The 13,334-nt window shown below is 38.4% G+C and overlaps 1 protein-coding gene across 19 annotated transcripts in view; it reads right to left on the bottom strand.

Moving 5' to 3' along the window:
- The window catches only part of SRSF11 (serine and arginine rich splicing factor 11), a 46,660-nt gene that overhangs the window by 6,983 nt on the left and 26,343 nt on the right, over positions 1–13,334 (bottom strand). For all 19 annotated transcript variants that reach the window (XM_009210755.3, XM_017962492.3, XM_021942875.2 and 16 more), the window contains 6 exons: positions 13,004–13,113; positions 10,580–10,672; positions 9,781–9,830; positions 7,777–7,904; positions 5,853–5,934; positions 257–388 (listed from right to left, as the gene is read on the bottom strand). In XM_009210755.3, coding sequence (XP_009209019.1) covers positions 257–388; positions 5,853–5,934; positions 7,777–7,904; positions 9,781–9,830; positions 10,580–10,672; positions 13,004–13,113 — 595 coding nt within the window. The remainder of the gene's footprint in view (positions 1–256; positions 389–5,852; positions 5,935–7,776; positions 7,905–9,780; positions 9,831–10,579; positions 10,673–13,003; positions 13,114–13,334) is intronic.

Raw genomic sequence — 13,334 nt, 5'->3', positions numbered from 1 at the left:
AGAAGGTAGCAGGACAGCTAACAATTCCTACTACTAACAAATTTTACTTAGGCCCTCAGCTATAAGCTGAAGTTTCAGTTTATAATGAAGCACCAGAAAAACAAACGTCAGCCTCCTAAACTCAAATATTGACAGTTTCTTCCCCTGTCTAGCCCTATTTCCTTGCCCCCCACCCAACCACCTCTTTTGTTACTAAGTAGCACAGTAGTGGCGATATTGGGAACCCTAAAATTTGCTTTCTCACCCAATGCTATACCTTGTTTTTGATGTGCTCCTTGACCTTCTACCTCTCTCTCTGGAATGAGATCTTCTCCGTCTTGGGCTTTTGGATCGTCGCCGACTCCTAGACTTAGAATGTGACCGCCGTCTCGATCTGCTTCTTGACCGCCTAACAATGTAAAAGGAAGCCAATACATGCGTATAAATGTAAAAAGACTATAAATTTTGTGCTTAGTATCAGACAAAAGATTCAGACATATGGACTAAACAATTAAATGGGGGATAATTCCCTTTCAGTTGCTATTATTTAGCCCATAGAACAAACACCTTCAACACCTTAGGAATTAGTAATACCTTTTAACACTTGGAATTCCTCACCTTTTAATGATTTGCTCAACTTGTCAGATAGGTCCTTCTATGCCCACTGTACTTACAACTCCAAGGTTGAAACTACTACTAGATCATGAAGGAGAATAAAAATATGACTTATTTGCATCATCTTATACAATTATATAGCATTTTAGCATGTATTTCTTATTTGATTCCTCACTACTGCAGTTTAAACCTTATCATAAATCAAATACTTATATCATACTATATATAAACTATAAATTGGTCTCATTAGTCCATAAATGCCACTATTATTCCTATTTTATAAAGAGAAACCACTTACTGTGTTGCCATCTCCTATTTCAAATTTTTCTCTTAAACAAATTCCACTCCTTTAATCCACAATTTAAGAAACTCCAGGCAATGCAGACATTTTATAAATATATACAATTTGTATAAACTGCCTCTTTTACTCTCTTTTTTCCCTGACATATCTGTTTCTCTACTCCCCACACCGAGCCCCCATCCACTGTGTCCTGACCTGGCTCTTCCAGGACGTAAGAAGCACATTTAACCTTCAGATACTGTCATCCCCCCACTGCATTAAAATACTCATTCTCCCCCCCTTTTTTTTTAAGCGATGAGATTTTGCCATGTTGCCCAGGATGGTCTCGAACTCCTGGGCTCAAGCCACTAGCCCACCTTGGCCTCCCAGAGTTGGGATTCTAGGCATTAACCGCCACACCCAGCCCATTCTCTTCTATTTTAAAAATTAAAAATAAGTTGCAGTCCTTTGCTTAGTCTTGATCACTTTTACTGACCATTCAACTTCTTTCTGTGCAACATTTCAAATGCAGTCTAAATTTTCTGCCTACTTTTCAAGGTATGAGAGTATGGACATCTTAAAGACTTGTGTTAAACTCTCATTTATAAGCCAGGTAACTTAAGAGTATTATCTAACCTCTCTGACCTGTTTACTTCAGCAGTCAACACCTCCATCACCAAATAGCAGTCAACGTCTCCATCACCAAATGGTGGCAAAGATAGAGTCTAGCTCGGTGCCTTAGTGTACGCACACACCAGTGACTCTTGAATAACATGAGCTTTAACGGCATGGGTCCACTTACACACTTTTTTTTTTTTTTTGCCACAACCAAATGTGGGTTAAAAACAGTATTCTAAGGATGAGGAACCCATGTATACTAAGGACTGACTTTTCCTATAAGTGGATTCCAGAGGACTTGAGTATGCATGCATTCTGGTATAGGTGGATTTGTAACCAATCCCCTGCATATATGGAGGGACTGTACATTAAATATTGATGTCCTTCTTTCCTCTTACTGATGTGCTAATATAGCTTCTGTTGCCATAATTCCGTAAAACAACTGCCTCAAAACCCATAGTAATGCCTCAATAAACTATTTGAGTTATTGAACTCAACTTTAATATTTTATTTTCAGCCACATTTGGAACTATTTACTAAATAATTCCTTGCAATAACATCTCCACATCCTAAGATGTTTTTATGTACTTAACTACCCTTCCATAGGCTCCACAAAGACATGGGAAGTAAGTCTTTTCATGACTGTATTCTTGAGCAACTATCACACTGCCTGATTTAAATAAAAGGCATCAATAATATACTTTGAATGAAACAGAGGCATATAAAATATCAGAATCATAACCTTAAGAGATTAAATAGTTGTTTTTCAAGGGGAATGTACTACAGAGTCACTTTTCTACACCTACTAGTTCATATGAGCTTTTAACAGCCAGCCAAAGAGATTAGTGTTTAATAAAGTCAAAAAGCTTGTGAAAGTCACGATCATTTAACACACTAAGATGTGATGGTTAAGATATTACAACTGAGCTGGACTCAGTGGCTTCTATCTGTCACCCCAGCACTTTGGGAGGCCGAGGTGGGCGAACAGCTCGAGCTCAGGAGTTTGAGACCAGCCTGGGCAACATGGCAAAACCCTGTCTCTTAACAACAACAACAAAGGCGTAAAAATTAGCCAGGTGTGGTGGTGCATGCTTGTAGTCCCAGCTACTCAGGAGACTGAGGTGGGAGGATGGTTTGAGCTGGGGGGTGGGGTGTGTGTGTGTGTGCGTGTGCGTGCATACGTGGTGGGGGTTCCCACAACTCACAACAATGATCTCTGTTACGATGTATCACGAGTATCTGGATTCAGGGATATATTTCACTTCTACTTTTCACTGGTCATAGTAAAGTAATTAATATTAAAATGAGAGTCCCAGTAAGATTGAATATAAAGAAAAAGACATAGGTTCTTTCTGTTTTCTTTTTTAAGACAGAGTCTTGCTGTCACCACACTGGAGTGCAGTGGAGCAATCTTGGCTCACTGCAATCCCCGCCTTCCGGGTTCAAACGATTCTCCTGCCTCAGCCTCCCAAGCAGCTGGGATTACAGGTGCGCACACCACCACTCCCAGTTAATTTTTGAATTTTTAGTAGAGATGGGGTTTCGCTATGTTGGCCAGGCTGGTCTCAATCTCCTGACCTCATGATCCACCCACCTCAGCCTCCCCAAGTGCTGAGATTACAGGCGTGAGCCACTGCACCCGGCCCAGGCTCTCCTTTTTAATAAGAGTTCGGTAAAGGGAAAGGAAACACATATCAACCATAGTAATCATATTATGAAGTACATCCTGTTGCAGAGGTTAAACTAAACTATGAGAGCACTGTCATGGAAGATTAAGACTGCAAAGATTGTAACTTGAAGAAAGAAAAAGGAGCTCCTCAAGGTGGAAATGGAAGATGTGGGAAAACATTAGGCAGAAAGGATCATGAGCAAAAACATGAAGACATAAAGAAAATGATATGTTGAGGCAATTAGTCCTGTAACTTTTGGAGTGGCAAATGACACGTGTAAAGAGTAAACCAGACAGAACACTAAAGAAGCCTGAAAGCCATTCTAAGGTTTTATCTATCACCTTATCAAGGCAATAAGGAGCTTCTCAGTATCTGTGACATGATCTATATTTGGGTTTCTGAAAGATATCTCTGAGAATGAGACAGACTAGGATAAGGTGGGTGACAGGGAATAAACATAGCATACAGGATAGATAATTCCTGTAATACTCCAAGAAATGACTTAAAATAAGAAAATGATATTAGAAGATAATAAAAACAGAGTGAAAAGGCCATCTCTGAGACAGAACAAATATGACTTTTTAGCTATTTTATGATGTAAGTGCTTTTAATAGAGATGTGACAAAGTCTAGGATTCAAGTCACACTGCTCTTTAAAAAATCCTGACAATAACTAGGAGAACTGATTTTATCTAATCCTTGGTAAAAACTAAGGGGTAACGGACACTAAGAAAAGGCAGACAACTGACAGAACTAGGTTCCAGAACAGACGAACCCAGGAGTGAAGGTTTAAGAGTCAAATGGTGACTGGCTGGGCATGGTGGCTCATGCCTGTAATCCCAGCACTTTGGGAGGCCAAGGCGGGCGGATCACTTGAGGTCGGGGGTTTGAGATGAGCCTGACCAACATGGAAAAACCCCGTCTCTACTAAAAATACAAAATTAGCTGGGCGTGGTGGCACACACCTGTAATCCCAGCTACTTGGGAGGCTGAGGCAGGAGAATTGCTTGAACCCGTAGGCGGAGGTTGTGGTGAGCCAAGATTGTGCCACTGCACTCCAGGCTGGGCAACAAGAGTGAGACTCCATCTCCAAAAAAAAAAAAAAGTCAAGTGGTGGAGGGGTATGTAAAGTGAAGCTGAAACTAGCTGAAGTAACTGACCACAATTGGAATGTTCTAGTTCTGAATGTCAACCCTAAAAGGTTCTGACTAGAACCAGAATGCAATTAGGCCAATTAGGATTGAGTTTGGAAACTAAGAAAATCGAAGAATGGCCGAAATAGTTGGTGAATAACCTAGAGCAATGGCTTTCATGTTGTCGTTTGCGCAAGTGTGGATGCTCTAAGACCCTTTTATGGGGTGCATAAAGTCAAAACTATTTTCTTTTTTTTTTTTTTTGAGACTGAGTCTGGCTCTGTCGCCCAGGCTGGAGTGCGGTGGCCAGATCTCAGCTCACTGCAAGCTCCGCCTCCCGGGTTCACGCCATTCTCCTGCCTCAGCCTCCCGAGTAGCTGGGACCACAGGCGCCCGCCACTTCGCCCGGCTAGTTTTTTGTATTTTTTAGTAGAGACGGGGTTTCACCTTGTTAGCCAGGATGGTCTCGATCTCCTGACCTCGTGATCCGCCCGTCTCGGCCTCCCAAAGTGCTGGGATTACAGGCTTGAGCCACCGCGCCCGGCCTACTATTTTCAAAATAATAATAAATTACTGCCTTTTCCTATTTTCAAAATAATAATAAATTACTGCCTTTTCCACTGTGTTGACGTTTGCAACAATGTCACAAAAGCCACAGTGGGTAGAAATACTGAACTCTTCAACACAAATCAAGGTAAGGGCTACTGAACTGCCCTAGGAGTCACTATCTTCTTCACTGGCACTTCTGTATGCACTTGTAGTAAAAGAAAAAAATAACGCCACTTTTATAAAGATGTCTTTGATGAAGCAGTAGAAGTTAATTTTATTAAATCTCCTTTGAGCACTATTAACATAGTAGCAAAATTAAATCTAGTCTCTTGAGTAAATATTCTGTGTGATGAAATGGAAAGTATGCATAAATCACTTCTGATGCTTACGAAGTATAATGGCTATATTAAAGAAGACACCTGTGTGAGTTATGAGCTGAACTAAGTGCTTTTTCATTATCACCTTTGAGAATCTACAAAATGATTACTCAGACTTGTGTATTTGGCAGACAATTTTTTGAAAAATAAATGAAGTCTATTATATAAGGAAAACAGATGAGTTTGTTACAAATAATAAAAATCTGAGAAAATTAAATTTTGGAAAATGACTCCATTGTTATGAGCATGCCAGATTCCTAGTACTTGCATTTCACTGATGAAATCTAAGGTGATATTATCAGATGTCATTTTTTGATACTAGGTAACAAATACAAGTCAGAAATTTGGAAACTTGCATAATTCAATGAATCAATTATTTTTCATTTTGTTGCTCAAGTTCCAATGCTTTCCTACCACCTCTGAATTTTTTGGGGTTTTAAAGTATAAATCATCTATTTCGTCTGTACCTTTTCTTACTTTATACATGTGTGAACAGACATTCACACACTCTAACAGCAGAGGTTACTAAAACACTTTAACCAGAGGCTAACAGATTAATAGCAAATTGAAAAAGATGTGACATATGTAAGCTATCTTTGTCTAAGGTATAACTGACTAAAAAGCAACCTAACCTGTGTCTAGAAGATGAGGGAGTCCTCCTCCTCCTAGAACGTGATCTTGATCTTGAATGTCTTCTTTTTTCTTCTTTCTTATCTATATTTAAAAGAAAAGGAACTCGCATTTAGAAGTCATTAAATAGGGGCCAGACGCAGTGGCTCATCCCTGTAATCACAGCACTTTGAGAGGCTGAAGTGGGAGCAGCACTTCAGTCCAAGAGTTCAAGACCAACCTGGGCGATATAGTGAGGCCTCATCTCTACAAAAAATACAAAAATTAGCTGGGCATGGTGGTATGTGCCTGTGATCCCAGCTACCTGGGGAGGCTGAGCTGGGAGGATTGCTCGAGCCTGGAGATGCAGGGTGCAGTGAGCTGTGATTGCACCACTGCACTCCAGCCTCGGCAACAGAGACTCTAAAAATCATATCAAATAGGAAGATTAATCCCTTTCAGAAGTTATTCTAATAATTTTTCACCTTAGTTTTCAGTTTTTACATACAACCCTTGAATGTTACAAACAACCATTTTACAACTATGATTTTGACGCTTACTGAAATACTATAAATTATAAATCATCCAAGCTTTTGGTAGATCCAAATTAGACTTCTAGTTCTCAGCTAGCTAAAGGTTCCTTTGACTATTTTACTTGCCAGACTTAAAAGGCTGTGAAATGTTTTCTGTAAAGCAATCTAAAAAGAGGCTAAATTTCTCATTCTTTGGCTCTAATTTACTCTTGACAAGGTTCTAAATGAGGGGGTCCCTTTTCCATTCCTTGGTTCTTCACAGATTCAGTATTTGGCCCCCAAATGCAGAAAGTCATGATTCACTCACTGATTTTAGTCCACTTCTGTGACAGAATCAGATTTTAGTAAGCTAGCTCGCTTCCTATTATCTGTTCATCACTCCTCTTACCTACCAATCTTTAATTGTGTAAGTACAGAAAGGGGATCTACAACTACACATAAGGAATTTCTTAACTGGGGACATAACAAGAGAAATAAAGCCATTGTATTCTACACTCATTGACTATCATCAAAGTGAGATTGAGTTTCTTCCACATTTAAGTCATGTCATTAATAGGGTTCAATACATTATGAATGTCATTATCAATAATAAATTCATAAAAATATTGGTAAAAACATCAGTTCATAAACTACATTTAGTCATTTTAGTCATATGTTTTCAATAAAAACAGCAGTTAGAACACGGTGTGTAGTAAACTTTACATAGACCCGGCTGTGCTATCTAAAAGCTCCTATTGCTTGCCATGTGACTGTGGCTAATTATTTGACATTTTATTGGTTAAATAACATAACACATATAAAGCATTTGGTATCAGTTTATCCACTATTATACTTTAAAATTATTTTCCTAATACTAGGCATATTAAAAAAATTCCCATTTATTAAATGAGTAAGATATTTATAAGAAAGAAAATCCAGGGCCATAGATCTAAATATATATAGGCAGATAATAATGGTATCTATTCATTTAATCTCAAAAAGACAATCTGCAAAGAAGACAACTAATTTTCTTTAAAGAAATAACACTTTAAAGAGAAGCATTTTCACTAGGTTCTCTTGATCAATGAAAAAATTTAAAATTAGGCTATCTCAACTTAGATAAACATAAATAATTATATCAAGTATTAGATAATCCTACTGATTTTTTGGACTGGATTAACCATTGCTGTGGAAGGCTGTCCTGTTTGTTGCAGCATATCTAGCAACATGTTGGCCCTTCGCCCTCTAGATACAGTTGGCACTCCTGTGACCACCATAACTGTCACCAAATACGTCTGAGTGGCACTCAACTATTCAATCTTTTTATCAGAATTTAGAACATTTTAAACGACTAGGGTGTCATTCCACACAATTCCACATGTGAAAGTCATTTTTGCCAAGAATCACACAACAAAACTGCATAAACATTGTTCACCTGGTTCTATAGCAGCAGAAATTAGGGACTGTGCTTCTCGTACTCTTTTCATTGCTTCCTCTATTTCTTTACTAGAGGTATCCGATTTTAGACTTGGTGAAACGAGACCAGCAGCTACATGATTCAACCTGAAACAGAATCAAGAAATGGTATCTGAAATATTTTAAAATGCACACCAGCATTTCAAATAAATAAGTATATAATACCATTTTAGCAAAATATTCCTTCAAAAAAACGGAGGGGAGGACTCCATGATAACTTTGGTAAACTACATATAGTATAGCATTGTTTTGAATATTTACAAGTATTTGTTTTAATGACTAAGAGTCATCTGGAATTAGAAAAATACCTTTGCTGAACATCCACTGACTTTCCATAAACAAACACATTTTTAGAAATGCCAGTACAAGAAAATATGCTGATGCTAAGAGCTTTTTTTCATATAAATTAAAAATTTCTGGCCAGGTGTGGTGGCTCACGGCTGTAATCCCAGCACTTTGGGAGGCCAAGGTGGGCGGATCATGAGGTCAGAAGATCGAGATCATCCTGGCTAACATGATGACACCCTATCTCTACTCAAAATACAAAAAACTAGCCAGGCGTGGTGGCGGGTGCCTGTAGTCCCAGCTACTCGGGAGGCTGAGACAGCAGAATTGTTTGAACCCGGGAGGCAGAGCTTGCAGTGAGCTGAGATTGCGCCACTGCACCCCAGCCTGGGGGACAGAGCAAGATTTCGTCTAAAAAAACAAAAATAAAATAAATAAACAAAAAAAATTTATGACATAGTAATTTTGCGGAGGAAGAACATTACCTTTTACTCTGTAGATGGGGAGGAACTAAGGCAGAGACCAACGGCCCACCAAAATTACACATGAGATCTTGAGTGGAAAGGCTGAAGATGCCCCTTACAGGTTAACACATGTAAAAAAATATTATAGGCCAGGCACGGTGGCTCACGCCTGTGAGCCCAGCACTTTGGGAGGCCGTGGCGGGTGGATCATGAGGTCAGGAGATCGAGACCATTCTGGCTAACATGGTGCAACCTCGTCTCTACTAAAAGTACAAAAAATTAGCCGGACGTGGTGGCATGCGCCTGTAGTCCCAGCTACTCGGGAGGCTGAGGCAGAAGAATTGCTTGAATCTGGGAGGCGGAGGTTGCAGTGAGCCGAGATTGCGCCACTGCACTCCAGCTTCGGTAACAGAGCGAGACTTATCTCAAAAAAAAAAAAAAAAGAAAGAAAACAAAAGATTACAGACACCAAATTTAGTAGTTATTTGTGGGCAGAATGGGAAATGTACTAAATAATGGGTACACAGGAAGCTTCAACTGTATTGGTATTATTTTATTTTATAAACTGGGTGATGGGTACATGCTTGGTTTTATTTTTAGATAATTTCTAACAAAAAAGGCCACTGACTACTGAAGTCGAACGATTCTGTCCTTCTTTCCATGCTCCCTCACTTACTGATAGGGGCTTTCACCAAGTTAAGGGGAAAAGGTATAAAGTTCAAATTTATTATGCCAAGAAATAACCAGTGAAAAAAACTGATGAATTTGTCACATTATCAAGTCGGAAACAATTTCTGTGACAGCATGAAGAGCACTTATTAAAAGCACTAAAAGAAAATGTTGGCTCTTAATTATATAATATGTAATACTACTTTGCTCTGGGATAGTGATTCCCTCAGCTTTACCTCTAACTCCTACTATCTTCAGGACTCAGCCTCTGATGTTCAAACTAAGTTGTCCCCTTAATAGTTCCTTTGCTACCATCCAGGTGTAAGTCATTTACAGTTACTATTCAAGACTCAAATGACACTAAAAGTATTTTAGAGGGGCTGGCTTACTTCTGTATTTCTCTCCTTGTTTCTAGGTAACAATATATATTGCTTGTCTTGAGAAAGGAAACTTGATAACTTTCTTATAAACTATCAAAAAAAAACTCTAGTTCTGTAGACATTCAGATATCACATCACCAATGAAAACAAAGAAAAAACCCTTACTTGGGATCAACAGTACTCATAAGCTTCAGCAACTGATCTGCAGCAAGAGACTGCAAAAAATAAAACATAAGAACAATGAGAATACATAAAACAATAACTAATATTTTCTGAGTTATGTTGAAATGCCCTGGGACAAACTGCCAAACCTACAAGTATGCTGTAGGCAGAAAACTGAACAACAGAAATCCATGCAAACTAAATGCCGTGAAACATACATTTTTTTTAGTAGCCACATTGACAAAGAAAAAAGAAAAAAGAAAAAAAAAAGAAACCGGTGACATCAGTCGCTACAGTATTGGATAGAGCAGCTTTAGCAAGTTATATAAAGATTATGAGGCTGAACAGTCTTGATATTATACAATTGTCTCCTTTAAGACTTTTTGACATAAAGAAATATGTAAAACTCAAAACAGGTTAGCCAATATAATACAAAAGATTTCTACAAAGTAAGAACTTCAGAAACAAAGGTTAGCTAAATTACAATAAAAGAAAAACTTCCATTATAGAAAAATTATAAACCACATTCCTATCTTTTCATGACTATTTACTCTGACTGTATGACACACTGATAATGTATTGGCTTCTTGTGAACCTGTTTTCTATTTTGAACTATATATAAAAAAAAATCCATGAACAGATAAGGAGTTAGTCATTCAGTGACTGTTTAAAGCTCTAACAAGTTTAAATAAGAAAAAAATTACTACAACATAGCCATTAGCTCCTGCTCTTGAAATGCAAACCAACAGCAAACAGATTTTCTGTAAAAATGGGTGAAAAACTTGAAGTTGCTAAGTTATACCTGAGAGTTCAAGTTTGCTCCAGGAAGCCCAAGTGCAGCAAGGGCAGGATCAAGAGTAGGAGCCCCCAAAGCAGCCAGTGGAACAGCGCCAATCTGTGAAATGTCAAATTTTATTTATGTAAAGCTTCATTTCAGTTCCTTATACCAGGGGTTAACACTTTTTTAATGTAAAGGGTCAGATAACTTCAGTTTTCAGGCTACATGGTCTCTGGTCTCTGTACAACTACTCAGTTGTACACAAATCCATATGACTACTGCTATCGTAGCTTGAAAGCAGCCAGAGACAATAACTACACAAATGGCTGTGGTCCAATAACAATATTAATAGAAACAGGGGTCTTGCTCTCTATGACACCCATGTTCCATCCCTTACAACACATTTCCCCCCTAAATCCTAGATTAAGACAAAAAGACAAAATATTTCAACATATTCTTGTGCTGATTTTAATTTTTTACTGCTTCTCAGGATCAAAATCTACTATTCTTTGCCCCGCTGTTTTGTGATACTGGAGGCAGGACCTTTATAAAGCATTTCTCCTTTGACAGCTGCCATGATATAACACTTCATTTGGAAAGAGTGCTGGAAGGACACTAAGGAAGGGGCTCTTCCTGGTTCGTGTGTCCCGTGATCATTCCTGTACCACCATGTCAAACCCTAGTAGCCTTCACCTCTCAGTGAGTTTCAGTTATGCAGCTCCCAGGGCACCCAAGAGAACTTCTTTATTAGTCATTCTTCCAAAAACAAATATAAATTTCAGCATAGATGGGGAAAGAGGAGTCCCCTAAACTAAATGGGTTTGTGTTCCTTCTGCTTCAGCCTCAGAGGTAGTGGTTGTTTCTTATACTTGTGATTCCTGTATTCATTAGAGTTCCCCGAGTAATCTCTTATCACTAGTTAGTAATTCCTTAAATGTTCCCTGTTCAAATTATTGCAGGGTTCTGCAACCTGCTTGACACAATTCTGATTAATGCATAATGTAACAGACACAAACCAGGAAAGTGAGGCTGCTTTAAAACCATCTGTAGCTTTTGAAACAGCCTCACTTTCTCCACACTGTGCTACAAGTTCTCCTTGTTTCAATTTATTTAGTAAATACAAACTATCAAACTTTCTATAATTTAACTGTTTATTCAGTACAGGCAAAATGCTGTGTTACTACTACTTTAACTTACTGTCCAACATAGCTATTGCATAGCTTTATACATTAAAGGAATTTAGAAAATTACTCAGATTTGGACTGGGCGCGGTGGCTCACGCCTGCAATCCCAGCACTTTGGGAGGCCAAGGCGGGCAGATCACTTGAGGTCAAGAATTCAAGACCAGCCTGGCCAACATGGTGAAACCCCACCCCTGCTAAAAATACAAAAATTAGCTGGGCATGGTGGCGCGCCTGTAGTCACAGCTATTTGGGAGGCTGGGGCAAAATCGCTTGAACCAGGGAGGTGGAGACTGCAGTGAGCCAACATTGTGCCATTGCACTCCGGCCTAGGTGATAGGGTGAGACTCTGTCCATCTCAAAAAAACAAAAACAAAAACAAACAAAAAACCCAACAAAAACACAAAAACCAAAAAAAAAAAAAAAAAAAAAAAAGAAAAAAGAAAATTACCCAGATCCTCATTTTATAGGTTAAAAAAACCCCTCAGAGTTAAGTGATAAAAGTCACACCCAAAAAGCTTAAGAACTCCTAATCTTTCATTTTATAGTTCACTTCAGTTAAGAGTCAATTAGTCAATTATTTACACAGGCAAAATGATATACTAAAAAGAATGCTTTTATAAATTTCCAGTTGAGGCTCATCATTCACTACAATCTTTGAAACTACTGACCAGTTACAATCTCATTAATTAGAATACACCGTATTAAAAATGTGTCTTTTAGTTCTAAAATGCTAAGCTTCCTACAGCATTGTCAGTCTTAGAAACACTATTGCAACCAGTTTTCTTTCATGTTCCCATATCAAAGGTCACCATCAAGAATTGCCTTTGTTTTCAAGCCAAATACGTAAAAGTAACAGGAAAAGATAAAGGGGAAGGAAAAAAAAACCACGAAGGGCTCACTTGTGAAATTTGAACCTCAGTTTTCTTTCCTGGTCCAAATGAACACATTTTTAACAGTGTGTTCAGAGAAGTGTTCGTGCCTCATGGGACGGTTCCAAAACTACTTAGGGTTATTTTGAAAGCCAATGGTAAAAGTGATATAACAGATATTTTACGATTTTCAGAATGTTCTTAAAATACAAAAGTCTAAGAGATCCTCTATACTATTTGTGATTTCGATATAGCCCTTTACAATACTGTACACATGATAATGCTATCTCAACTAGAATCTCATGAGTACCTACAAAGCTCAAATATGTTTAGCTTTATCCACAATTCTGTGTTTTCTTCCCCCCCATCTTTTAAGAATTCAATAGAACGAGTACCTGGGTAAGTGGGTTAGGAGTAGGCAGGAGTCCACCACCAGGCAGAAGACCTGCCACTGCATTAGCTGGTGCCAACAGAGACAAAGCCTTAGCTTCATCAGGAATAACTCCTGCAGAGAAACATCCTTGCATTAGAACACATTCTTTTCTAAGACAGAAAACACACAAAAACACCCAGAAAATGTCTCCCTGATACACCACCTGAGTTTGTTGAAAGTACTTATGTTCGCTAAAATACAAAGCTTGATTTCTATGATTATTTATCATTAATTTTATGTCAGAATGAACTTCAATGTGTGAAAATTTTTTCCTTTTTCTCTACAAATGGTTA

Source organism: Papio anubis, chromosome 1 (assembly GCF_008728515.1).
Source record: "Papio anubis isolate 15944 chromosome 1, Panubis1.0, whole genome shotgun sequence".
Lineage (NCBI taxonomy): Eukaryota > Metazoa > Chordata > Mammalia > Primates > Cercopithecidae > Papio > Papio anubis.
This window is presented reverse-complemented; position numbering and strand designations above follow the sequence as displayed.